General features: G+C 39.5%; 1 protein-coding gene across 1 annotated transcript in view; it reads right to left on the minus strand.

The window, feature by feature from the left end:
* Positions 1 to 241: 241 nt before the first annotated feature.
* Positions 242 to 26,856, minus strand: part of CHAT (choline O-acetyltransferase) — a 33,463-nt gene continuing 6,848 nt past the window's right edge. Inside the window, exons 4-15 of the mRNA XM_071749285.1 lie at positions 25,974 to 26,092; positions 24,514 to 24,567; positions 21,753 to 21,933; positions 20,605 to 20,782; positions 17,441 to 17,610; positions 16,632 to 16,732; positions 16,380 to 16,508; positions 14,863 to 14,985; positions 13,263 to 13,404; positions 10,015 to 10,077; positions 5,915 to 6,052; positions 242 to 4,103 (exon numbers count right to left, since the gene is read on the minus strand). Of these exons, the coding sequence (XP_071605386.1) occupies positions 3,834 to 4,103; positions 5,915 to 6,052; positions 10,015 to 10,077; positions 13,263 to 13,404; positions 14,863 to 14,985; positions 16,380 to 16,508; positions 16,632 to 16,732; positions 17,441 to 17,610; positions 20,605 to 20,782; positions 21,753 to 21,933; positions 24,514 to 24,567; positions 25,974 to 26,092 (1,668 nt within the window). The 3' untranslated portion in view covers positions 242 to 3,833. The remainder of the gene's footprint in view (positions 4,104 to 5,914; positions 6,053 to 10,014; positions 10,078 to 13,262; positions 13,405 to 14,862; positions 14,986 to 16,379; positions 16,509 to 16,631; positions 16,733 to 17,440; positions 17,611 to 20,604; positions 20,783 to 21,752; positions 21,934 to 24,513; positions 24,568 to 25,973; positions 26,093 to 26,856) is intronic.

Raw genomic sequence — 26,856 nt, forward strand, 5'->3', positions numbered from 1 at the left:
GGCACGGTCAGCTCCAGGGCTTCGCTTGGTGCCGCCCGCACCTCGCGGGCGCGGCGGGAGGGAGAGAGGCGCGTGCCGCGGCCGTTGGGACCGTTGGGACCGTTGGGACCGTTGGGACCGTTGGCGGTCCCCCCCCCTCCCCCCTCCCCTGAGGGACCGCGCCCGCCCCGCTGTGCGGAGAGTGGCGGAGGAGGGGATGGGGTTCGCGGAGGCCTGATGGGCACAGAGAGGCGACAAGGACTTTGCTCTGGTACTTTTTATTTGCGGCGTGGAACTTCGCCTTTAAGTCAGCTGAAGTGGTGATACCAGCGTAGACTTCAGGTCAAATGTATATTGATATAGACGGATGGATATATTTCAGTAGAGCACAAAACATAACAGAAACAACGTGCTATAAATACACATGTACATTTGTCATAAATCTATACTATATTATAAAAATAAAAGTATCACTAAGGTAGTTCTATGTCTTCTGCAACTCATACACCAGAAGTTCAGCTGCAGTGTCACAACCATGAACTGCTTAATTACAGATGGCACAGGGGCTCTGACAGCACTAAAGGAGTGAGGGCAGGTTCTTACACCCTTAAACCACCACTGTTTTGCAGTCAAGCTTCTTTATTTTTGTTCACTGTGAATATAAAAGTTCGAAAAAAACAGCTTTAAATTTCTGCACCCAGTACAGCAGTGTATGTGATTGTACACGTACAGAGTGTGAAACAATTACCTTCTTAAAATTCTCTTGCAGGGAGTTTTTATGTCCCCGGCCCCACCAAGAGGTGTCATTAAATCATTGCCACGTGTTCGTGTAATTACACTCAGTCTGTGGATCAAGATTTTTCTCTCTTTTTATAATGAACAATCTATTTCATAGTTCTCCGGTTGGAAACATTTTAATAGCTTTATGTTTGGCTTCCCTAAGTGCATGATCATAGACTGTGCATTTTTAAACTTCAGCAGAGAACTTAATTTGCCTAACACAAATAATTTTGAATAAGTGCCTAAGATAGATGCAGCTGCAGCATGGGATCATGCCACACAGGTGCAGGGGATTCCATTAACTGAGAAGAAGCACAGTCCCTTACGATGGTCATGCTGGCAAACTGAGAAATCTGTAATGCCATGTGCTGTTTTATCCATCTGTAACTTTATCAGGACTCTCCAGTTTAATCAAACTTAAACTGAGCCTGAAGTTTCTTGAGTGAAGTCAGACACACTTTGCAGATACTACTTTTAGCATGGGTAATGGCTTACTTTAAGCACGAGTGCAAATGCTTTCCTCTGGAGGGACTAAATTTGTTGAAGCTGCTCAGTTCACATATTGAGGCCAAATACTAAAACCAGATCTGTAAGTTTGTAAGATACCAGTATGGAATGTCTAGGTACATAAATAGGAAGCATGAGTTGTCACTAGTTTCTCCTTCGAGCAAAAAAATGGTGGCAGTATTTTCTACCACAGTATTTTTGAATGTTGGAGAATCCAAAACACCTGTTACAGCAGCTGTAGTCAAGTAGAGGGCTCCTAAGAGTAAACTGGCCTAAAATTCCAGGTGTGCTTGTAGTTTCTGCCTCAATTCTCAGTGACTGTGTGTTGAGTACAGGGTCTGAGCTACTGTTAAAACTCCAGCCAAAAAAACTGAAAGCACAGGTAACGTTTGTAAATAAATATCAGGAACTAGGAATGGAACCAGGAATACAAAATAAAATTATATATTTTGTTAGAAACAAATTCATAAATAATATCTAGTCATGACATTTTTATACATTTAAATACAGTTATAATTTTAAACATACAATTCTACAAAAAAATCCTGAGATTGTAGTGCTACATTTATGTTAAAAGTGCAGGATGCCTTTGTAGTGAGATGGGGTAGAACAAAGAAAAAATACTGGGAATGTTTCAAAGTAATTTTCATATATTATATGAACAAATTCATATTTTGAACACTATATTCATTAAGTGAACATTTGCTTTGACTGTTGGTTTTCTTTATGTATTTTTACATACTAACTTTTATGACATAATATTACTTATATAATCTAAAGATAGACCACAGCTCTTTGGAGTAATGAAACATAAATATTCTTAAATATGAATGAATTAACTTTTAAAAAAATGAGCCCCGTCCTCAATTGTTGTAAATCAGTTTATTTGCTCCAACAGAGCAGATTTGCTCCAATTGATTATCAGGCCCACTATGTTTTCATATATGGGGTTGTGGACAGCCTTCACCCAGCAGACTTGCTTAATTGCATGTATGAAACTCCAAAGAGGCAGTAAAATAAGCATGGTAATACATAATCTACTGAATCTGTATCTAGAGTTCTTAGACAGAAATGGGTCTGCATTTCTAGTTTATTGTAATAAATCTATTACTCTGCTTTTAGGCTTGAAAGTTCTCAAACATATGATTATTCAGTCTTCAAAGGAAAAAAGGAAAACACTTTTTTTCTCGAGAGAAAAGTAACCAGTCCCTGGCCAGGCTTTGTGCTCCAGACTGCCTAGGAAAAGATCTTCATTGGAATTAGTAAGTGTCTTTAGTCAGTGAGTAAGTTCAATTCTAACAATGATGATGTGTAACACCTCTAAGCAAGGCAATGTATTTAATCTTGAGAGAAGCTAACTGAAAATACCAGTCCTTAGAAGGAGTCGTAGAGAGTGAAAGAGGTAATGAGAAAGCCCTCAGGATAACACAGAATATGGGAACTACCCGATACTATATTGTTTTCCTAATTGAATTTACTGCATAGTGCAGAATATGATACTGTACATCTACTATTTAAAATATAAAATATAAATCCCTCCCAAGTGGGATGATGCAAAGCTGATATGAGTACCAGTATTCTCAAACTGGTATTTTTAGCTCTAGCTTGGAGACTTCCTATATTGCAAGTTTGCCTCTTTATTCCAGTTATTTATTGCTCTTTGATTTTTATGTGGCTGCATACACTCTCTTGATAGTCACAGTGATTAAATTCATTCCTATGTGAACAAAAAAGGTCTTAAATAGGACTGAACTGAACTTATGCTTTGTCTCTGTGTCAGTCTGGATTTTGCTCATTGACAGAAATATTTAAGTTAATTTATTACAGAAAAAATTCTCCCAGTTCTCTGTTGCAGGTCTTATCTCCAATATGCTGCTTTCAGAATGGGACTGGGTTTGAGGCCAGGGCAAACCAGAACAAAGACTAAATTCTTTCTGCAGCACTTTTGAATTGGAGGAACATACAAACACTAGCATAATCTTCCTATACTCTTTTTTGTGAAAATACACAGTGGCCATTCTTAAAAATAATCTGCTTTTCTTGTTTAGGAGATAGCATTGTGGTATAAAATACTCCTGCAAATTTTCAAGATTTAATAGCATCAGCCTATTTTTTAACAATGTTACTCTCAAGATTCCTGATAGGGGAAATTTCTTTCTTATTTCTTTACATGCAAATCTTGCAGGAAAAGATATATTTTAGAACCACTTGCAGGGGGTATTACTTACTTGGTGTGCTTTAGTATTTCATTTAGGCCACATACAAACTTACTCAATTTTTAGGCAATAAAATGGCTAAGTTGATTATGGTTAGAAATGGCAGTACATACAGCACATACTTGTATTACTTAGTCCTTCATTTCAGCTCGTGAGACCAAACCTTTTTTGTTGACTCTAAAGCAAGAAATGGTAGATTTAGTAATCATAGGGTTTTAAATGTTAGCAACAATGCAAAACAAATTATATTTTGGTTCTACACTAATATATTTCTAGCACTATCTTGCCTTTGAAAGGCTAAGTAATTGTTTCTTCATAAGGTGAATTCAGGAGAATTATTCACACAGCTTCCTAGAGTTTGCGGTCACTCTGCAGCTGCGTGTCTGCTTCTTGATTAGCGAGTGGCTTTGCCATGGTAGAGTTGCATTTGTTGCACAGATCTCTCATTTCTAGGAGACTTTCTTCTACAGCTTTTGCAAACATGTCTGAGGAGGTTTCTTTGCAATCTTTAAAGCTTGAGATGCAGAACAATATATGCTCTGGCTGAGGGTTATAGCATGCCCCATAACCATTGGGCACCACAGGCCCATAGCAGCAGAACATTTCCATGGTAGTTGGAACCTGGTTGCAGGGAGAAAGTCAGGAGTGAACTCTGGTTAATTAGGACACCTGAAATCAGTTTGCTAGGAATGAGGAAAGACATGAATAAATGCTACAAATGCTGCCACCTCTCAAGTATTACTTCTTTCAGAAGAAGTCTAGACCTGGAGCTGCCGCTTGCAAGGTAAGAGTTTATTTCAGTATAGAATTCAGTTGTTCTGTTTGCTTGTCAGACTTTGAAAACTGATATAATTTGAAGTGGATACAATGCACTTCTTTGCTCCCTTTATATAGATTTTTAACAGCTATAAGCTTTGTTACTGATAAATTAGGAATTTTTAAGGGTGTATGTAATTCTGATATGTAAAATTATGATATATAAAACTTCACCAAGGTTTTTAATTTCTTAAGGGTCGCCTAAGGTTATGTTAGACTTGTAATGTGAAGGCTGTAGTCAATTATAGAAATTATTATTGTCAGTTTCTAGTAATAATTTATAATTGTGATGCAGCATAAAACCATATCTTAATGCATCTAGCTGTTATATTTCTGTTAAACCTCAGTTTAATCATGGCATAATGTAGGAGTGAAACATTTTCTACTGCAGAAAATAAAGTAAGTGCTAGAAATTTATATATTTCAGACTTTGTGTACATGGGCCTTCACAAATGACATTCAGCTTTTTAATGGTGTAGAAAAAGCCATTAGTCCTGCTAATAGAGCCATTGAATTGTCAGATAAATTTGCTGTGCAACAGCCGAAGGCCATAAAGCTATTCAGAAGCACTCTTTGCTCATGGATAGTTTCTTGGAGAATTTATGTAGTAGTATGTTGGTTACACTCACTCATGTCTGAAAGCCCACAAACATTATGACAAGATCAAATTACTTATTAAGGTTTTATGCTGTAGCATGATATTGTAAGCCTCCTTTGTTGCATACTTGCAATCTGTGCAGCTGGGTTACTATTTCAGTAAATGAATTCCTACATAGATTTCTTCTTTCATTAGGACTGCTGCTATATGCAATGAAACATTTAAATTTTAGGCTATATGCTATAAAGACATTTCCTTATTAAGATCATTAAATGTAGGAAATGTTGACTCTTAGAGTACCTTATTATAGTTGCAAATAACTGTAAATCCATAAATATCTGTAAATGTCTAAAATATTTGTAAATCCAAGGTGCATGTCTGAAGACATTGCAGTCTTACCCTGAATAACTGAAGGCTCTTAAAGATACATAACCCAGCTACTGTTAGGAGTAAAACTCCCTCATGGCTCCCTCATCCCTTTAGTCTCTCAGAGTTTGAGCCTGTTGGGTTTGTGGCTTTACTGTCACTAAAAGAAAGAATTTGCACTAGAGCTGTCACCTCAGGGGAAAGAGAAGAAGAAAAGGAACAGGAAGATACATAATTTGGAAAGTAAGGAAACACTGGCTCCTCATGCAATTTTTACTGGATTTGTTTGTCAGCATTTCCAGGAAGGGCTTTGGACTACTGCAAGGGAAGTGTGTTAACTTCAGTCAGTATTTATTGTGCTAATTTTGCAGAAAAAACAAATAACTGGATTAAATATATGAAAATTTTTGTAGACTTCTCGGTGTTATCAGGTTTTTGATGTTTTGTTGGGCTTGGGGGGTTTTGTTTCTTGTTGTTTTGGGAGCTTTTTGTTCTGTTGGGTTTTTTGGGGGGGGGAATGTGGGTTCTTGTTCCTTTGTGTTTTGGTTTTTGTTTGTTTGTTTTAAAATTTAATTGTTCTCCCTCTGAGCTGCAAGATCTAGCAGGACACAAATGAATTAGTTTTTGCATAGCAAGGCCAGGAGAGGCTCACCTGGCTGGTTGAGAGGATGAATCGATTGCTTGTCAAATATGTCTCATCTGTAAAGATCTCTGGCAGTTCTTTGAAGTGTTCCCGTGCCACCTCTCTGAGCCCTAGAAGATGGTTGTCTATTGCCATTCCAGTAATAGCCTGTGTACGAGATAGGACACCAGCATTTATCTGAGTATGGAGACATTTTCTTAGCTGTTACTGCCTTATTTTCTGGTCAGAGTTGATGAACATGGTTTGAGTGATATAATGCTCATAATGTTCAGATATTACTCTGAGTACGTGCTTTGCCGATGATCTGTAACTAGAAATTCACATGGTGCTCTGAAGATGTAAAGATGAGGATGGAGCTGGTCTTGAGATGTACTATGTGTTGATGTTATCTGGTGTTCTGGGTGTTCATCATCTCTCACACGTGAATATCATGGATTGAGCTTCCAAAAATGCTGAGGGGAGCATGTGGGATACCAAAAATTTCTAAGTGTGTTTTGGAATTTCCTTTGCATCACTTGGATTATATTTCAAGATATGAGGCTCCAAAACACCTTCAAATTGGAACAAGTGAACCTTTCATTGCCTTTCTGCCTGTCTCTCTGACAGGCGAAATGTGTTATTCCATAGCATTTAGATCCAAAGATTTGGTAGATGTCTGCAACATATTTAAATGGATCAGAGAATAACAGATAGATTTACCCATGATTTATCACTACTAGGTTGACCTAGTATCACTATCACCACTTAAGAAGACTGAGATTATGGACATAGATGCCATCTCAATTTAATTTGTCACTCCCCCTGAGCTGACATCATTTCAGAGGTGAATTATATCAGGAGCAGCCTTTACTTTAGCCCTTGCTATAGCCGGGTAATTGGAAACAGTAAGTGTAGGATAGTTGGATGGCACCATACTCCATGTACCATGAGCACACAATCAAATTAAACGGGGCTTAACGAGGAAGAATAATGTGCTTGACAAGCAGGAGACCCAGAGCAGTCTTACTCGCCATCCTTCTTGCTCGTGTTTTGGCTCCCCATCATCCTCAGACCAGAACCAGCCATGCCTACCCCTAACCCTGCTCCCAAATGTCCTCAGTTTCCTCTCCTGTCTCATGGCTAAAGGTTAGGAGCAGGGGCATGCTGGTGGCCAGCCAGCCAGCTCACACCAACTACTGCCAAACCTCTAATACCTCTTGCTATGCTCAGGTCTCTATATAGCTACCTAATGCTAGAGACTTAAGGAATTTGTGATAGCTTTAAGATCTTTACCCTGCTAGCAAATGTGATTGAAAATGGCTAACAGGATCAAAAGTCAGTAGAGGAAGATGGGCAGCCAGAATCATTAGAGAATTTTTGTTCTTTAGGAAACCAAATCAAAATTTTCTCATGTGAAGAATATCACTGAGCGGTTCTTGCAGCACTGAGCTGCAGGATTGATTTGTACAAAAATGTGCATTTGAAATCCTCCAGTCTAAGTTTATTCAATCTAGTGGGAGCATTAATTGTGAGGACTGAGATGCAGGGCATGCCTGGTGACAGGCTGAAGTCATGTAGGAATGAAATGATGAATAAGGGACATAGTGTTCCACTGAGAGCAGAACTGATGTGCCTGTGGTGAAGGCTTCTTGCAATGAGGGAAACAAGCAAACTTAGAGAAAGCAAGGTTTAAAAAAGAGCACAGGTTGGTTTTCCTCTTAAGTGGAGAATTAAATAAAAAATAAAAAAAAGACTCAAGTTTGCTTTCACTCTGAACAGAGTAATTTTAACCACTAGTAGTGCCTGAAGCAAGGGGCCCAGAGTGCCTCATCTTGTTTGGTTTATTAAGGAATGGGCACCCGTTGGTGAAGAGGCTATTTGTTAATCAGCCCAGATGATGCTTGCAAAAAAAGCAGCATATATCAGGGCAGTGTTTACATTGTTTTTCCCATAGAGGGAAACTGGCTTGACGATCAAAGGAAATATTTTGCCATGACACAAGATTTATAGGGCTGTTAGCAATGACATTTTTGCCACATAGATCAATGTCATGTCTGAGGAGAGGCCAAGACAGGCTAATGAAATAAACTGTGAGTCAACGCATAGGAAAAAACTGTGCTAAATTGAATTTTAGAGATCCACATTTAAGATACCAATGCTACTAGTAAGCCCTAACAAGGGGAAATAAAATCATTAAATTGCTTTTTGGTTTATGAAGTAGATTTCTTTTTTTTTTTTCCTTAGGAGTTATTACATTTCAATCTGTTACACATGATTTAGTCAGACCATGTAAGTCTTGCCCATAGTTTAAAGGCACAACAGAAAGGGAAGTAGAGTAAAAAATCCTGGAGACCTTTTGAAATTTAAAGATAATTTAATTTTCTCATTGCTATTTTGGAGGATGAATTTTATAACAGTTTCTGGAACTGAAATTACTCAGGGGGGTGGGGGGGGATTTTATGGCTTTTTGTTTTGTTTTTTTTCAAGAGTTGTACAGAAATTCCATTGATCGTCACCTAGCAGACCTACAGGATTTCTAGTTAATTTTGAATTTAATTTTAAAATTTAATTTTAATTTTCTAGTTAAAATGGTTCAGGTGAGACAGTTGCCCTGAAGTAACAGCTGCCCCAGCTTTAAAGGTAATGTGGAGTCTCAGCTTCTAAGATGTGGGTTCCCAGCACAATTCTTGAAACATGAAACAGCTTTTCTCTCCTGCTTCTTCTGTTTCACAGTCTTAGGAACAAATCCTGCCTGAAAGCAACAATTCACCTATCCAGTAGTCTGAGTACACCTTTGAAACCACCTCTAGAAGTGGAAGATGATTATTTAAACAGTAATCAACAGTGTGGGTTTGTTAAGCAGCATAAGTAGCAAATTCACCTAGCATAGCTGGTTATTAGAATTTATTAGTCATGAGTGGGTTGACTAAGTTGCTTGTAGAATGAGTCTGTGCTTTGTCTTGGCACACTGGGAAGTAGGGCATTACCTGAATTGTCTCATTTTTAATCAATAGGAAGCAAGTTGTATTTGATACTAAACAGATTTTTCCACTGCGGGGCATCTCTTTTATTAGACACTGCATTCAGGTCTTGAAGAGAGAGCTTGCTATAATAAGTCCCTCATTGTTTATGACCTTTATTAGAAACTGCACCTTGGAATACCACTCCACCTGAGGATCAGGTCCTAGATAAGGACCTTTCTCCCCTAGGGATGGGGAACATATGAAAATACATAAAAGCTGGGTTTTTTGGGGTGGAAAGTTTTGGTGTGGGGGTGGAAAGCCTGATGTATTACTGTTGTCTTGACTTGATCTGTAACATTATGGCTTACATGTCTAAATAGCTGTAAACTTGTAGGATCAAGATTTTGCACCTGGAGTTCTCATGCATGTTACACAGCAGTTAAATGGGCTGCTTTTAAGCCTTGTTTCTCATCCTGATAAGGCTCTCAGAAGTCCTTGCCACTTTTCTTGACTATCTGCATAGCTAACATACTGATTACAGACCATGCAGAAAAAAGGCTTATTTTGTCTGGCTACTGTTTTTCCTTGCGAGCCTTTCAATATTTATTAAAAAAATATCTTTATTAAATTTTGATTGCAAGGTTTAAGTTGCAGGCCACTTTTCCATTGCTACTTTGTGCAGTGACAAATAGTGGAGTTCTAATTCATATCTGGGACTCCTAATTATGACATAGTTACAGGTCACAGAATAATTTGGCTTGGAAGGGACATCTAAAGGTTATCTATTCCAACCCCCAATCATAAACATTTCCCAGATGCACATTCCCCATTAATTTATTGCATACAGAATGTCATGTTCCATGTTCCATGACAGTTCTAGATAAGAGATGTCCAAGATGTCCAAGAGTAATGTTCTTGCCACTGATGTCTAATGCAGAATTTTGTTATTTTGCTACAGGAAATATTTTTTTAAGGTGAAGTTAGTTGAATATCTCTATATGCAAGGTATTTGGTTCAGAAATTTTTGTAGGTGTGATACAGCAGGTACTTTCCTTTTTAGAGAAGTTTATATTTTCTGGTGTGTAGATAGTTAATGATTGTATCATCATACTTTTCTTGAAAAAAAACTAGCTAGTTCTTATTCAGACAAAGCAGTGTTTTACTTACCAGAATAGTGTAATTCGTCTGAGCTGTGATTGCATCCTTAAATCTCTGCATCTTCTCAGAATCCTGTTGGGAGAATCAAAATATATCTGTTATTGAATAAGCTCTCAAAGCAATAGCATCTTCCATCAGTTAACTAGCAGCCAAACAGCAAGTGCTCAGAAATGTCTTTTGCTCTTGACTCAGTTGTAAGGAGTCTTTATAAATGAAAAAATATATTTGATATCCTGATCAGCAGCAGTGCCTGGTTGTGCAAGGATTGAACAGGCTTATTGGTGGTGGTTTGTTTGAAGTTAAGGTAGGACTAGCAGTTTCTTTCATGGAATCCTTCCATTTTGAGGGTGTAGATGATTACTAATTGAATCTCTAATCAAATCTCAATTACTAATTGTTTTCAAAGCAGCCAGGCAGTGTGTCTTCTCCAGAATGGTTTATCTAGACACTGACAGTGATATTAATGAAAACCATTACTGATGTTTTACTAGCTGGTCAAAAAATTACTCCCACTGTGTGAAAAGGCATCTAGCATTTTCCAAGGCTGCTCTATCCTCCACAGATGTGTCACATTTCAGATAACAAGCTAGTAAATTTTGACTCCTGTCAAATGGCAGCCTTTTATATTAAGGGAATGATCCTATGAAGTAGAGCCCTGCTGTACATCAAGTTGGACACTGCAACTTTGGGAGACCCTGAAACAGCCAGAAATGGCTGGGTCTCCAGATAAACAGACAACCTTCAGCTTCTATGGATGATGAATAATCTTTTGAACAAATAATTCATTTTAGAAGCAATTCAAGGGCAGCATTGGGGACCTTCAAAGTAGAGAGTCTGATATTTTTTCACAGGACTAGAACTAGGCCTTATTTCCCTTATACAGATTAAATTACCAAATTCAGTCTTTAAGTCTGATGAATTTACAGCTATTCAGCAATCTCTGCAGTGTCAGATGATGCTTCTTTTACAGCAAGTGTCAAAGGCATGAGATATTTCTCTTGCTAGAGTATCAATCCAACCCAATCAGTCTTTGGTGACTGTTCAAGCCATTGTTTGAAGATCATTTTTACTAGCACCAGAGAGAATTTTTTTTTTAATTTGTTTTCAGTTAATGGCTATTAACAAACAGCATTTGGGGGGAGCTCCAGGCTACTTAAACCAAGTGATGTCTGTCTTTATCCAAAAAAAGTAGAATTAACCCCTTCACATCCAGAGGCCATCTGTAGGTCTAAAGAAATCACCTTGTAATAGGGCTGTGCTAAGTGAATTTTATTTCTTATAATTCTGTGAATAAAATATGTATAGTTTTGAATGATGTTCCCATCAAAACAAAGATTTCTAAATGTTTGGAGGAAAGAACAATCACAGATCAGTTGAGTGCTCCTTGCATCTCGCAGTGGGCAAGAAGCCAGGAAAGCTATCAGTGGACTGGTCTGCATGATGACTGCAGGATTCTCAGAGGGAATGAAACCATAATTCTCCCTATTTGGCACTGCCAAGGCATGGATTTTAAGGATTTGGCTGAGACTGAACTCAGTGTAGACATGCATGACATTCTTCTGCTGCCTTCTGTGAAGCAATACAGCTTAAGATGCTATGAACAGTGCAATCTCAGATTTGGATGGTGAAATGGTGAAGCTTTGGGAGAGCTGTAGTAGTCAGCAAGTGTAGGAATAAGGAAAGTAGGAAGAAATTGTCAGAGGGAACAAGAAGGATCTGTCAAACCAACATGTTAGGAGCAGGCTGACTCCTCCTAAGGCTGCAGTCAGCTTGCAGAAGTGTGTGCTGGGGCTGGGGTATGCTGAGCACCCCAAGCATGGATGGGAAGGTGTGCACAGACAACAGCAGCTCCTGATGAAATACAGTCAACAACCATGTTGTCAGAAAGGACACTGATAGCAAATAACAGCCTCCTCTTGACTACTGTATGGTAGTCACTATTATGTATAACAGTATGGTCATATCTGCCTTGGATTCCCCACTCAGCATAGGGAATCACTTCTTTTGAGTACTCATTTGAACATGGAATTTATTTGAGTCTTGTTCATCATGAGCTAAATTCTGGCCACTTGTAAACTAGAGGAGACTGAAGAGACAGTGAAGAACAGACCAATTCTGGGCAAATATTGTCATCTTCTGGGACATTAGAAGTTGGCTTACAATGCTTCATTACTTAACGCTTAATCTACAGCCCAGCAATACTTCTGGCAATGCTATGCTCGATTCTGAAGTGCAGCCATGTGGGCTGTTGCCACTCTAGTAGGCTTACTGTGAAAAATAATCTGTCTTTTGGCAGTTTTTTGCATCTAAACAGCCACCTGGAAATTCCCTATATAGCAGCAAAGTGCAGTGGGTGGAAATGGCATGCAGAGAGACTTTGAGGGAGGCTCTGCAGGGATGGCAGGAAGGACAGTGCACACAGCTGTTTGTGCAGCTATAGTCTCAGCTCTCTCAGATGTACCACTTTGCATCCATCCCCATCTACTATGTACAGTTCTCGTGCTTCTGGCAAACAGATGGTGGTGTCTCAAAGAAAGGCAATTCAATTTTTCCTTTTGCTGGGTGATGTCAGGACAGTTTGGAGTATTGTTTTATTAGCTTGATAAAGTATTTGCATTGTTATGGTTCAGCCCTATAAAAAAACCCTATAAAGCAAACTGGATTTGGTAGAAACATACCTTTAAAAGCAGTAAGATCAGCCAGAACATATCTACCATACCCAGAAATCAGAGCATGTGAATTATGTCACTTGAGACATTGCTATCTGCAGCAGATCCATCTACTGCAGGGGGTTTGTCAGTCCCTTCCCCTGGCAGTATAATGATCCTGAACTTTGCATGTTCAGCATAGATCTCTCTAGGGAGCAGAGTTTGGATCTGATGATAGATCATTCAGAAGACAGTACTAAGCCTAAAATCAGGTGTTGGGTTTTTTTTTTCCTTATAATTTTGTGTTTAGACACCCGTGAATCTTCTGGACACAAAAATAAGGAAAATAATTTTGTATCTTCTGGATACAAAAATAAGGAAATATTTCTGTTGAGATTAACAGTTGGTTTGCACAAAACAAAGCAAAATCCTGCAAGGTTTCCTACCCTGCCCTATGCCTTCATGGTCTTGGATAACAATTTGTTAAATGAGACTGGGGATCAAAAATGCATTATTTGCTTAATGTTTTGCCAAAAAAACCCACAAAAAAACCCAAAGAAACCCCCCCCCCCAAAAAAAACAAAAACAGAGGGAGACAGAGCAACATACCGACAGAGCTGTCTTGTTATCAGTCATTGCTTTTACAAAAGCAAATGCTTCCAAGGTAGCAGACCTAATATTGTCGACTCTGCCCTCATTAAATCGGCGTATGGAAGCACTTTCATAGGTAGGAACAAGTCTCCTGTGGCATCTGAGAGAATGAGGAAAGAAAAACAAAGGAAATGTTTTCGAGGAGTCATAAAGACTAAAAGAAATACAGGCTTGGTATGTTTTATTATTAAGGCACGGTTTTATTATTTGGATAGTATTCATCTCAATGTTGATAGAATTCTATAAGAAACTTAAAAAAGATGGATGCTCCCTCCTTTCTAATATGAAAAGCTGCATGTAGCTGTATACATTTTAGTTATGCATTTCCTGTAAAGAATGACTTGCTATGTAATAACAAGGCTAGTAAAACTAAAATTTACTGAAAGATCTCAAGGAATGTTTTATTTGTACTGCATCATAAAATAATTGTGTAATTAATCATTTTCTTACAGGAACAAAATAAGTTTTCTTTCAAACAAGAAAAAATGCACTCTTGAGTGTGAATGAAAAATAGAAAACTGAAAGGGGAAAAGGGTGCTATTTGAGGCTGTGAGATGAAATGAAAACACACACAGCACATAGAACAAAGTGTGAAGACTATTCTTTAATTTGGTTCCAGGTATATAGCTACAATTCCTTGCTTCAAAAGACCTACTGTGCCTTCCAGTTGAAGCAGGGTTCTTGGAACATAACTGTTCCCTGAAGTTTTTGTTGCATGTATGGGATTTATATAATGGCTGGGATACAGATGAAAATCTTGGACCAAGTCATTGTTACGGTTTGGCTGATGGAGTATTCAAAATGGATGTTTAACAGATGTTCATGGAGTACATGAAATGTGTTGGGCATCTCTGGTTTTGCCTAGGTAAAAAACACTTCAGCATTTAATTTGCTATGATAAAGAATTATTTGAGTTCTGTGGGAAACCATGCAACTGATCTGTAGCCTGGAGCATTAGCTGTTGTGACAACATAGAAAGAAGCTTTTAACTTTGATAGTGCCATGGAAATTAGAGGATATTATCAAATCTTGAGATGCCTGTGAAGAGGGAAGCAGCAGTAGTTACTAACCTGTGTAGGAGCTCTGATCTGCTGTGGTGCTGTTTTATTTTTTTCCTGTGAATGCTTTTGCCTCTGTTGTGCAGGGAATGCATATGTGGTGAGCTATGGGTTACTGCATGGCTGCTCACAAGCTACTTGCAATGGCAAGGGAGTGTTTCTGTCCCAGGGACTTGGGCTCCCCAGCTGCTTTGCACTCCCTGCCATGTGCCCTCACCCTCTATGCCAAGTTCAGGGAGAGCACTGGCTGGAGATGGTGTGTGTGGACATGGGGAAGGGAAGGTAGATCAAGAAGAGGGAGCAAAGGAAGTAGTACTCTGCCTTGGAACTGGGTGGCAATTTCTATTTTGTCTGGCCTACAGACATCAGGCAAGATCACTCATTGCCATGCAGGAGGCATTTTTTGGCGTTCTGAAATAAAAAATAGACCCTTTGTACAAAAACCACATTGTCAATCTCTTCTTGTGCTACCTTGTGCCCATGATTTGAATTAACCTTACCTGTAAAATGCCAACTGAAGTGCTACTTGAATGTAGGCATCTGGGCTAATCTTTTGTTTCTTGATAAATTCCTTTCCATAGTTCTCAAACTTGTAGGCAATAAAGTCCAGATTTTGCACTATTCTGGAAAGCAAAGAGAGACAGTCGGTTACTGTGGGGGGAGATGCAAGAATCTTATGTTCCATTTCTGTTTGCAAAAAAACCCCAGAGATTGTTTCCTGCTTGTACCCACTCAGAGGTGAGAATCACAGAATCATAGCATCAGCTGGGTTGGAAAGGACCTCTGAGATCATCAAGTCCAAACCTTGATCCATTACTGCCATGGTTACTGGACCATGGCACTGAGTGCCACATCAGTCTCTTCTTAAAAACCTCCAGGGACAGAGAATCCACCACCTCCCTGGGCAGCCCATTCCAGCCTGATCACCCTCTCTGTAAAGAATTTCTTCCTAATATCCAACCTAAACCTCGCCTGGCAGAGCTTAAGTCCATGCCCTCTTGTCTTACTGATGGCTGCTTGGGAGAAGAGACCGACCCCATCCCTGGCTCCAACCTCCTTTCAGGGAGTTGTAGAGAGTGATGAGGTCTCCCCTGAGCCTCCTCTTCTCCAAACTAAACAATCTCAGAAGAGGTGGTGTCTGTTCTGCAGACTGTCCTGGCCTTTGGTAACTTGTTTCTAGTAATTTGTCAGTCCCTTTTAGTTGCACAGGCCCTAAGGTCATTCTATTTCCATTTTAACTTTTTAAAGCCTAATGTTTCCACTCCTGAAGCCTAAGCCAGGATCTCCTTTGTTCTCAACAGATTTTTGTATATATTTAGAACCTGATGAAGGCTCCTTGCAAGTTTCAATTTACAGGATTACTACTTTTATTTAGGAACAGAAATTAATTACTATGCACCCTGCATGCTTTCATATTCTCATATATGTGGTACCTATAAAGATCACAGGCCTGAGAGTTGAGATGAAATAATTTGAAAAAAAACCCCTAATATCTGTCATTTCTATCCCCAACCTCAAAGATCATGCAAACCTTTTACAGTCTGGAAACACAGTCAGAACCTTTGTAGGAGCAACACAGATGTAAACAAATTACATTCCTGAATTAAAACTGTTTATTTAAACCAGTTGTATTCTACTGTCCCATATGCCTATCCCCATTCCTCTGGCTTTGCCTTTGATCAGGTCAAAACCCATAAAGTGCATTCACAAAAACGGAGAACCTTCAATGTTTGCATCCCATGCACTAGGACTCAACTCTTTGTCCAGTGGTGGACTTTCCTAATATTAAATGGGAGGAAAACAATGGTAATGCAGCTCCTGAATACAGTGAAGTGGCTCCAGCCCATCCGGGTACCATCTTGGAAAGCCTTGTTCTATATGTCCAGTGTGGGAAGATGAGGAGGAGCAGGAGGGCAGGGAGAGTCCTTTAGGAGGAAACCCATGCCTCCACTCACTGTAGTAGTGGGTGGTTCTCATCTTGCAGTCATTGGTGAGGAAAATGAGGCGTCTGTTCTACCTTTGGAGTTTTTCTGCTGATGATGCCAAATGTGCCTGAATTTCAGGGGAACATTTCCATCTCAGTCTCCGTGGAGCAGGAAGCTCACTCACTGAATCAGCTCGAACTAATTTCTTGGAGCTTTCTTTCCTGTTAGTATGTGAGAGAAAAGTCATTAAGGTCACAGCAATAATCTCTTTGGTAAACACTACTTTTTTTAGCAGGTAAATGACTGATTTCCAACATCAGTAGGTTTATAGAAAGGAGACTCACATGTGCTTGAGCAAGTGTTCAGTGCACTGCACCAGTACGATGCCATCAAAAGGGGAATGTTCACATACAGTACCACAGACTCCATCTCTTCCTACCACAAACTAAGCAAGGAAAAGAACAAGTGCAAGATATATAGGGAATAAATAGTGTTCTGGGTAAGTTACCCATTATGTTAACAAAAAACACTGTCATCAGTCAGGGCTTTTTTCAGTTTTTCATGATGTGTCAACATTGTTGGCAGTTGGAAATTATTACATTGCTTCACCCTGGGTCTGTTGCAAAATGTGAGGAAAACTTTAAAATAAGACAATCAAAATCTGTTCAGATAAGAGGCTGAAGAAATCAGTACTTCCAGGAAAATCTCAGAAAGAATGTAATTAATATGTCATTAAAGTAGTAAACAGTCTGTTAAGTGAGAACTTACACTAACTTAAGCACATGCTAAATTATAAGTAATCTTTGTAGGATGTAAGGAAAATGTGTGAGAAAACAGAGAAATCTCTTGTGCTTTTCTTTTTTGTTCTGGGATGCTAGTTCAGCATTTTTATTTAATTTGAGTGCATGTCTGTATCTGTCTACCTCCTCAAGTGCAAAAGGCAACTTCAGCAATGGTGGGAAGGTGAGAGCACACCTGTGTTGGGAGAATCTCCCCCTTCCCCTGCCAGCAAGGCATTAGATCATCTTCCCCAGCCTTGCAAGGTACAGGACTGCTCACAGCGAGTCTCCCTTTGGCACCTTCCCCTCTTTCTGCCACTTGCTTCTGAGTGGTCCCTACCACGAGTAACATCACAGTTCTGTAAGGTTTTTACCTGCATTGGTTTGTCATACCAACGATTGGCCCCGTTTTTATGGTAGCCTCCCCCATGCAGCAGCTGCAGTGCCATGTTTGTATCATTCAGTTCCACCCCACTGGGGCTGTCCAGGCACACCAGGCATATGCACCGTTCAATCATGTCAAGAGAGTCACGGTTAGTGGAGTCTGGGGACAAAAGAGTGAAACATTGACATCCTCTTACCTGTAGTGCAGGACTGGCTGGGGAACCCCCCTGCCTTGGGGAGTACTGAAGATCAGACCCTGCCTGTGCAATGAGATGGTGTCTGCAGAGTTCTCTCAGCAGCAGAATGTCTCAGTGCAAGGAAACGTGGCACCAAGGCATTAATTCATCTGTTAACTTTTGCAATATTTCTGTGTGTCTTTCATAGGATTCAATAATATCCCCTTTATTTTTCTGCCTTTCGTTTCCTGAAGTAATTATATTACAAAATAGATCTATTTTACTCTTAAAGCCAGCAGTGCTTGCTTATTTTGTATATAACAGTTAGAGAAAGGATGAGTGGAAAACAGAATTTCAGAGCTCATGCTACTGCTGCAATATTCTCTGAAGCAGCACAGTCTATACTGGTTTTGTGCTGTTCTCCCATTAAAATGCTTTCCTGGACAAGGGACAACAGGGACCATGTTGGTTTTGTGCTCTTGTGTTAGAACCATCCTGTCTCTTCTGTCTCTGGACTGGGTATATTGACATAAGGTTACATCTCTGGATGAGGCTATGAGGTTTAGTTTTTGAACACAGTATTGCCAAAACCATGGGTTGGTTCCATTTCATTCCACATTCCATTTCAATCCTATCACTAATGTACTGCTGAGTAAAATAGACTCTTTCTGGCTTTCTTTCTCTGTTTCTTTTCCCTGTCCTGTCACTCTTGCTTGTACAGGTGGACTACAAAGTCTATTTTTACATAGTCCTTAGTGCTTTCCTCCTTATTTATGGTGTATTTATGCAGGTTGTTTTTTTCTCAGTTTCTTAAACTCAGTATTATAATGAAGGTAAAGGTTTACTTACTTTTGAGAGCCAGTTTGAGGCATAAGAAATATTTAATTGTGAGCACTTAATACAGCTCTGATTTGAAAAGAGAAATATGGAACATATAACAAGAACTTGTATTATTCAAAAGCATATAATGTCACTACTTGCTGTTACATGCTTTTTAACAAGACCAAAGGAAAAAAGGCTTTCTAATATAAACTTAAAATTCTGTAATAACCAGCTTTTATGTGCTGGTTTTGCTAGATTTTGGTGATAATGTTCTTAACTAAAGATATGAATTCAGAGTGATCAAAACTTTTTGCCAACCTGTGCTAAATTCAACAAATCTGTGTTTGATTTGGGAGGTAATTTTAGCTCAAAGAATGGAAAAAAATATTTAAAATTAAGCAATTCTCATTTGCATTTGAAATATGGAGCCAAAATGGTCATGCTTTTAATGTTTGGAAGTATGAAGAATAGTTGGTTCCTCTGAAAGAACAGCATTTTTCAAAATAAGAAAAATTGTACCTTCCCAAAATGAGTAACATAGGTTTTTGAGGAACTAGCAAAAAACCCAGATGCTTGTTATCCCCCAGCTTTATTCTCCTGATACTGTCTAGGAAGAAAGATCATAAATATGCAAGAAATTAAAAAGGTGTCAAGAGCAAGAAAGGCAAGTGATAAGAGTGGCTGAGAAGGAAGAGGGGAAGGTCTGACCTCTTGAAGGTTATGTTCAGGTATTGTTTATTGCTCTCAGATGGATTCTGCACGGGGGCACTGGGGGACTGAGTGACAGGGGGGACCAGCCTGACTTCTTGCAGGCTGCTTGGGGACCTGATGAGTGCATAGCACATTGTCCTCCCTTGCCCACAGATGCAGAGTCCTAGGGAAGGTTGGTGGTTCTGCCAGCTCCTGCACAGACTTGAGCTGGGAGATTGTAGTTGATGAGGAATGCAAATAGTCTGAGCTTTCTGCCAGCTCTCTGTGCTGCCATGTGAAACACTGATGACCCTACAAGTGTCTTCAAAAGCATTCAGAAGCTTTATAAGGGAGAAGACATACTATGTCCTCTTGGCTGTAATGCTCTTCTGATATCTGACACTTACAGGGTTGACTGTAGTTGTGGTATTTATGCTGCTGATCATCTTGGTACATTAGTGCAAAGGTGGAAAAGATTCCTGTGAATGGAAATTAACCCTGTATACATCAGCTGCTGGTGTTTGTGGACAGGCATCTTCAAGAAAAAACTGCTTGGATAGTGATTTACAAACTGCTCACAGCTTGCTCAGCATTCTGCTTTGTGTTGTCTGATAGGTTTATATGTATTTCATTGTGGCTGCTGCCCACACATCTTTGGCAGATATGAAGCCCTTAGTATAAGGGCACAGACATATTACTTCAGGGTATCTTGAGTCTAGGTATTAGAGTGAATAAAATTAAGTTCTGCTAGAAACAGAAAAGTAGGGGAAAGATGCCTTTACAGAAAGAAACACACATGTCCAGAGAGCTGATCAAACAGTGAAAAATGTAACATGAAGCAGGCAATGAATTGCAGAAGAACTTATGAACCATGACTTGGGATGGAAAAGAAATATTTCCAGGAAGCTAATGCTGCCTGTTATTGGAAGAGAACACGAACTATATCCAAATAATAACTGGTGTCACCTTTCCCAGATACTTACTAAATATTTGGATGAATGAGGCCTGCTACTTTCTTTTTTTCTCCATTCACTAGAGAGAGTACACAGCTAGATTCAATAGGTGTTTAATGTGAAGATACCTTTGTTAGACAAGATGAAAATGTCAAACACTTGCCAAAAGCTAAGAGGATACATCATTCCTATTTGTGCAAAATGGATGCGAAGAAAGACAAATCACAAAATCTGACGTAATGTAATTTATGTGATGAAAAACATAAAATGGGGTGAGAGCAATTTTCACGGCATAACAATTAAACATGCAGATCCAAAGGCTCAAACCTGGTAGCACAATCTGAACCCTTACAGGTACTGAGGTTCCTCCTGCTAGAAAGGTTCAGCAGTGAAGTTGCACATTCAGTCCTACATTTGCTGTAATGTTCATTCCCAGCACAGAAAGGCGATGATGATGAGGATGAAGAGGAGGAAGATGATGAAGAAGAGAAAGCTGGGGTTGCTGCTGCTAACCTTTCATAAGGATTGTCCTGGCCTCTGCCCACTCTGTTCTTCCATCTGTTGTCAGCAGGCCAATTGGAGGCAGCATTTCCTCTTCATTCTCTGCCATTTTGGCTATTTTTCGTAACTGAGTGAAAAGATCTCCCTCACTGAGTCGACGGAAATTAATGACAACATCCAAAACAAAAAACTGCAAAAAAAATTACAGGAGTCAGAACAGTCACAGATGGGTTGGACCCTTGCTGGTCCAATATTTTGCTTTCTCCTGAGTAGGTGTTGAGATGCAGAAGTTCTGCCTGGAGAGAGCCAAGCCTGGAGGCAATGGAGCATAAAACCACTGGGGACTGGCCCAGTCCTGTGTCTTCACACCAGTGTAATGCCAGTTGCTATAGGAGACTTTTATTGGGTGCTAGGCTCAAATAAAATATATGTTATTTGAAAAAACTTCAAAGAGCTGAAGGGATAAAATCAGGAAGTATGTAAATTATTTCTATGATATTATTTGTTTAAAAATAACCTAGAGAATCTAGAGAAATTGCTATGGAGATGAACAGAATATCCCAGAAAGGGGCCATCAGGATCTACCCCTCATTCCCAGGGGCGTGCAGGCACAGCTCCAGTACCAGAGCCAGTCAAGCTGGGCTATGAGATACTCTGCCCAACCAATATGCTCTGCTGCTCAACTGGTTGGGACTGGTTCACTCTGATGCTTCAGTATTTCTGCCTGTACCTGAGCTAACTTCCACAGGCATAGCTTAGGCTTCTCTAGAGGGGGTGGTGGCATATATGCCAAGCATCATGTGCCAATACTTGACTGTCAAGAGAACAACATTTCCAGTGAATGCACTCTGATAAGATTTTTTTTTTCCTCTGTGGTTTCATCTCTGTTTAATAAACATTTTTGTTTGAATCAAAAAGCAAATGAATTCTGCTACATTCCCCCTTTCTGCATCACTGTACTTGGAACATAATGTGGAATAAGGACAAAAATGCTGCAGAAGCATCTTTTGGAAATACTGACAGTTAATACTTGCAAAGAAGTGAGCTCATATGTAGCACACTAATGGTGTTTGTGAACAGTGATGAATTCAGGCTTTTCTTTAGTGAATTTAAGCAAACTAAGAAATATAGAAAAGTATAAAATAAGAACACTCATTTACCTGATTATTACAAGCAACAATGATGTGCTCTGGTTCTGGCATTACACTGCTTTTCTGGGCCACAAGGGTATCTTTGGTATGTCCTGGAAGACGATAGGAAGAAAAGAGTCCATAGTATTGCTTCATACAGAGAGGATGACCAGACAGCTGTCCACGAGCAAAATCAACAGGTAAAGCATGGCTGGAGAGAGAGAAGGAGAAAAACAAAGCCAGAGGAAAAGAGGGGAGAGAGGAAAGAGAGACAGAAAGGAAAAGAAATCTAATCTGTCCTTTGTTCTGTTACAATTAGATCAGGTATAACACAAATTGAGTAATAAAACGAGATTACAGTTTAAGTGAAATAGATGAATTCCCATACCAAAGTTAAATACATCATTCCTGGCAGCTTCATGCATATTCATTAAGCAGTTGCATTGTCATCTAGTAGAGATGGAAAGAACAGCAGGTCACAAGCAGCTTTGCAATGCACGTGGAAAGCCTGCCTGAACAGGACCCTGGAAACTTGCCAGGACAGAATTCAGTAGAACAGCTGGGAAGACGAAGCACCTTAAACTAAGGTACTGATGAAATTTGCTGCAAATCACAGTGCACTGTACTGTGAAGAGAGCTAAGAGAGGGTCAGAAAGGGCCTTGCCTGGTGAACAGGAATGCCTGGGGCAATACTAAGGGCTTCTCTCTTTTCCAGAGCCTCTCTTATCTGCTAATCCTTCTTTAGACCTACGGGGGAGTAAGTGCCTAAAACCTATTCCATGTTTGTTGAAAGGCACATTTTTTATTGAAAAACACTTCCTAAAAGACAACTTTAGAGGAGAGAAAAAAAGAAGTTATCACAGTTACGGTGATGGATTGTAAAATATTCCACTGACATTTCATGGAATAATGGTTCTGTCAATTGGGAGAGACTGCAGAGACCATGGGAGGAAGACTATCTCGTGGTGCAGAGGTTTTCCCTCAGCAAAAGAGGACAGCTTCCAGTCCAGCCTGAGAAGGCCAAAGAAGCAGGCAAGAAGGATTACAGTCACACAGCTGATACAGGGTAACATTTTATACTAGTTTTATCTTGTTCAACTGTCTCTCTAGAAATTAACTCTGATGCAGTTTTAAAACAGGGATATTCACTTTTGTTCCTGGATTTCAAATCCTCTGTTATCGTTTATTTCCTTGTACAGGTACTTAGTGTTCTCCTCTCAGATTCTGCATAATGCACAAATCTCTTTACATTTAACAGAATTGTTAAATATAATTGTTTAAAGAACATCTATGATGATGGAAAAGAGGGGAATAGCATGGTAGATTTAGATAAGAGGATCTGTCATTATAGCCATTTAGAAAGGGGTTATTAACTCTGAGTGATGCTACCAGAAAATCTTGTACTGATTTAGGAGATGTCTGTCTAAAATCTTATAACTCTTAAGGTAAACAAGCTAGGCTTTGTTTGAAATATTTAGTCCTGGCTGAAATATTGTGCATCTGCATGTGGGATGATCCCTGAGAAGCTAGCAGTACACTTCCTGCTAGAAGCCCTCAACACCAACAAGGAACTGAAAATGTTACAATTATGGTGTCTGCATAATCACACAGGAGGGGTGATAAGCAAAACAGTAACAATATGAGGACACAGGAGTGAGGGCACAGTAGTGACATTTAAATGATTATTGATTTAAGGCAGACAGATCTTATCACAGGAGTCTTTGGATCTAGAGTAGTGAAGTCAATAAAAATTTAATCCTTTGAGCAATGTAGTTTCTTTAACTCATTGCAAATGCTGTCACATAGAGATGAAACAAACTATATTAGTATGCAATAGTACTTCCCAGCATGCCAGTGCTCATGTATGCAGTTGCATGGCATATCTTTGGCAAAAGCACATGTTCTTAAATAAATACCTGTTCTGTACTTCCAAGTAGCTGTTACACTTTTGAAGTGAAAAATTAAAAAACCTCTTCCTCTTTCTTTTATCTAATTTATAGATGATAGTCTTTATTGTTTGGATATGAACTTTGCCTTCCTCATCCAAATAAGCATGGGCTAAAGCATATCACATAGGCCTCTTGTATTGCCAGACAGGAAAATGACCCCTTCCCTATCAAGGTAGAGCAGCTGTTGTGCTTGGCTCTCTGCTGTTTCTCTTCTTTGGTGAGCAGTGATTTCAGCAGTAAAGTTTGCTTCTGCTAGGTGAGGTTAAGAAGTGCTATGTAAAATGCTGTTATGAGCTATATCATAGATGACATAAAGAATCATGAACTTTTCCTGTTTTTATAGAAAGTAACAATAGTATCAGTAACTTCTTTTTGATACCCACTGAACCAGCCTGTCTGTGGTGAGGCTTCCTTCTCCTGGTGGTGTAAGTTTATTTCTTTTTTGGGTGAGGGAGGCAGGAGGGCTGGAAGGTGCAATATATGGAGGGGCTGTAGCACTTTGGCAGATGTCCAGTGCCAGGGAAGATGTGCAGCCTGCATAACTTCAGTGCTGCTGCTCTCTGAGGCTGGGGAGCCTAACAGAGTGTTGGGCTGCACTGCATGTCCTAGGATGATGACTACCAGACATCAAAAAGGATCCTCCTCCAACCTGTTAGATTGCAGTAATGAAGCAGAAAGTGCATAAAAGATTGCTGAAGCACTTGCCCTGAAGCATGGTGGAACCCCAGCCCTTCCCAATGGTGGAGAGGTGCAATGCAGCCTGACTCTGAGCATATTAAAGCACCCTTGAGTTACAAGCCCTGCAGGTACTCAAGCAGCATCTCTCTTTCCAAGCTACTTACGTGTCCAGTAAAGCTTTATAGTCTTGCACTCCTGAAATGAGATTGGCAGCAAACCTGCAAGTAGCAGACAGAAGTGACATCAGTCTTTTGTCATTTGGCAACACTGAGCTTTTTCTGAGAGACAGAAAAGAGCCTAAATGATTGATGACAAAGCATAAGACTTCTGGCTTGGCAAGAAGAGCCCCCTGCCCCCACCCAAACTCTAAATTAATTCATGTCAAAAGAAATATGAAATCCTAGAGATGATCCCTTCAAATGGTTAAAGAGACTACCACAGGAGGAAGTGTGGAGGCATTTATTTAAAGAATGGGAGCAGAGGCTGAATATTTAATAGAATCCTTAATGTGGGTTTCAGTATCAACACTCATAAGCTGCCCTATTTATTATAGAGTACTTCCTGTCCTAAGCAGATATTCTCTCTGCAGAACTAGCAACAGGTGTAGTATTTCCTGACACTGCCCATTTGAGTGGTGTCTGAATGGGAGGCTCTGAGAAAAAAATTTACTTGTTAAAGCACGTGCAGTAGAAAATGCAAAGTGGAGGTTTTTCAGAGATGTGTGCAAAATAAATTTACTCAGTAACGAATGGAAGCATTTACAGTTATGTTTAAAGTAAAAAGATACACTGGCTGTTTATGCAAAATATTAAAATACCACATATCAGATTCAAAGTTCTGGCTGTTTTACAGTAGCATAAATTCACATGCAGCTAATTCTTTCAGTAATGAGCATTGAGACAGGGCTAAAAGGCAAGAGGAAAACTGCCCTGTATGAAGGCAGATTTGGTCTGGTTTACTGTTTTAAGAGAAATAGATGTTTTGGCAAAGGCTGAAAAATGGAATCCTTTTTTAAGCATGTCTGGAGAAGTATATTCTGTACTTGGCTACTTGCATACCTTTTCAGTTTTCAAATTATTGTTATTCTGCACAATAGCTCAAAGGCAGAAGGTCAGTTCAGGGCTGGGAAGCGGTGTTTTTGTTGGGAGGAATGATTTCTGAATTCTTATTCTTAAATCCCCCATGTTTCTAGTGCCCTTCTGGGCACCTGGGAGTGACAGTTTAATGTCAGGGTGGCCTTTTCAGTTTGCTGTGTGGCTACAAGTCACAGTGATGGCACATTAAATATTGTTTCCCTTTAAACAATGTGTCAGAAGTTAGTATTTATTTTTTCCACCACAAAATTGTTTACTTGAATAATACAGCAAAAAGCTCTGCAAATATTCCCTTAAAATATAAATCCCCTGGCATTGTTTTCCTGCAATAATGTAATAGTAATAACACTTTCATTTCTGCATATCAGTAGGACTAACCCCAGAAACACTGTCTTCAGTCAGCAGGCCTAGTGGGAAATAATTTAATGCTTACCCTTATTATAAAATGGAACTTTATTGTCTTCTTGCAAAAGCATTATATTTGTAATACCCTTTCATTTAGCAAAAGCTGCAAAGTTGTAGTATGTTACCTCAGCTGGTCATTTACATCCTTGAAGTACTGACGAGCAAAGATAATTGCTGGGCTGGAATTGACTGGAAGAGCAAGCCTGTTGTTGAGGTACATGTCATCCAGCCAGTAGTTGAACACCTAAGGGAAGGGGACATGAAATCTTAAAGCTATGAACAACGTGCAGAAAGGCAGTCTGAGCAAGAGGGGAGAGTGCTTGGTGCTCCTGGTGTCAGGCATGTGCTCTGATTAATGGAGCTGCTGAGCATTTTCAGTCTGGGCTTTGTGACCTCAGCTCAACTGAAATCAGCCACAGTTCCATAATCCTATTTTTCAATCAATGGCACTTTACAGTGTATTCCATTAAAAAGTAAACAAGCTCCATATTCTGGTGGTTTGGATATTTTGCTGCTTTATTTTCTTTGCAACAAAAAATATTTGAGTACAACATGCTAAGTGCTGACTCTTGAATAGTGATGGAGATATATTTAAGAGATGGACAGAATTTTACTAGTGATGACTTTCCTTAGGGGGCTTCCAATATGTGCCAATGATGCCAGGGTCTTCTGTTGTTACCCTTCAGATACTGTCCTACACCAGGGCAGTGGGAAAAGAATATCCTGAGCCTAATGGTTCAGTCCTGCATATACTGGCATGTGGTTAGGGCCCCTGGAGAATTCCCTCTGTGTCCACTGACACAAATGCAAATTACTGATGCTTGACCCAGACAGACACACGTATTAAATTTCTAGCCATTTTTTATGGAATACACAGGTGTACAGTAACAATATTTCTTTATGTCTGAGCAGTTTGAAGAATAATCATTTGGAATAGGAGGTTTTTATAAAAAGGCCTTTCTGAGGTTAGAGGGCATACTTTGCATTTAAGAACTATAAACAACGATG

The sequence above is a fragment of the Heliangelus exortis genome, chromosome 7 (assembly GCF_036169615.1).
Source record: "Heliangelus exortis chromosome 7, bHelExo1.hap1, whole genome shotgun sequence".
NCBI classification, from domain to species: domain Eukaryota; kingdom Metazoa; phylum Chordata; class Aves; order Apodiformes; family Trochilidae; genus Heliangelus; species Heliangelus exortis.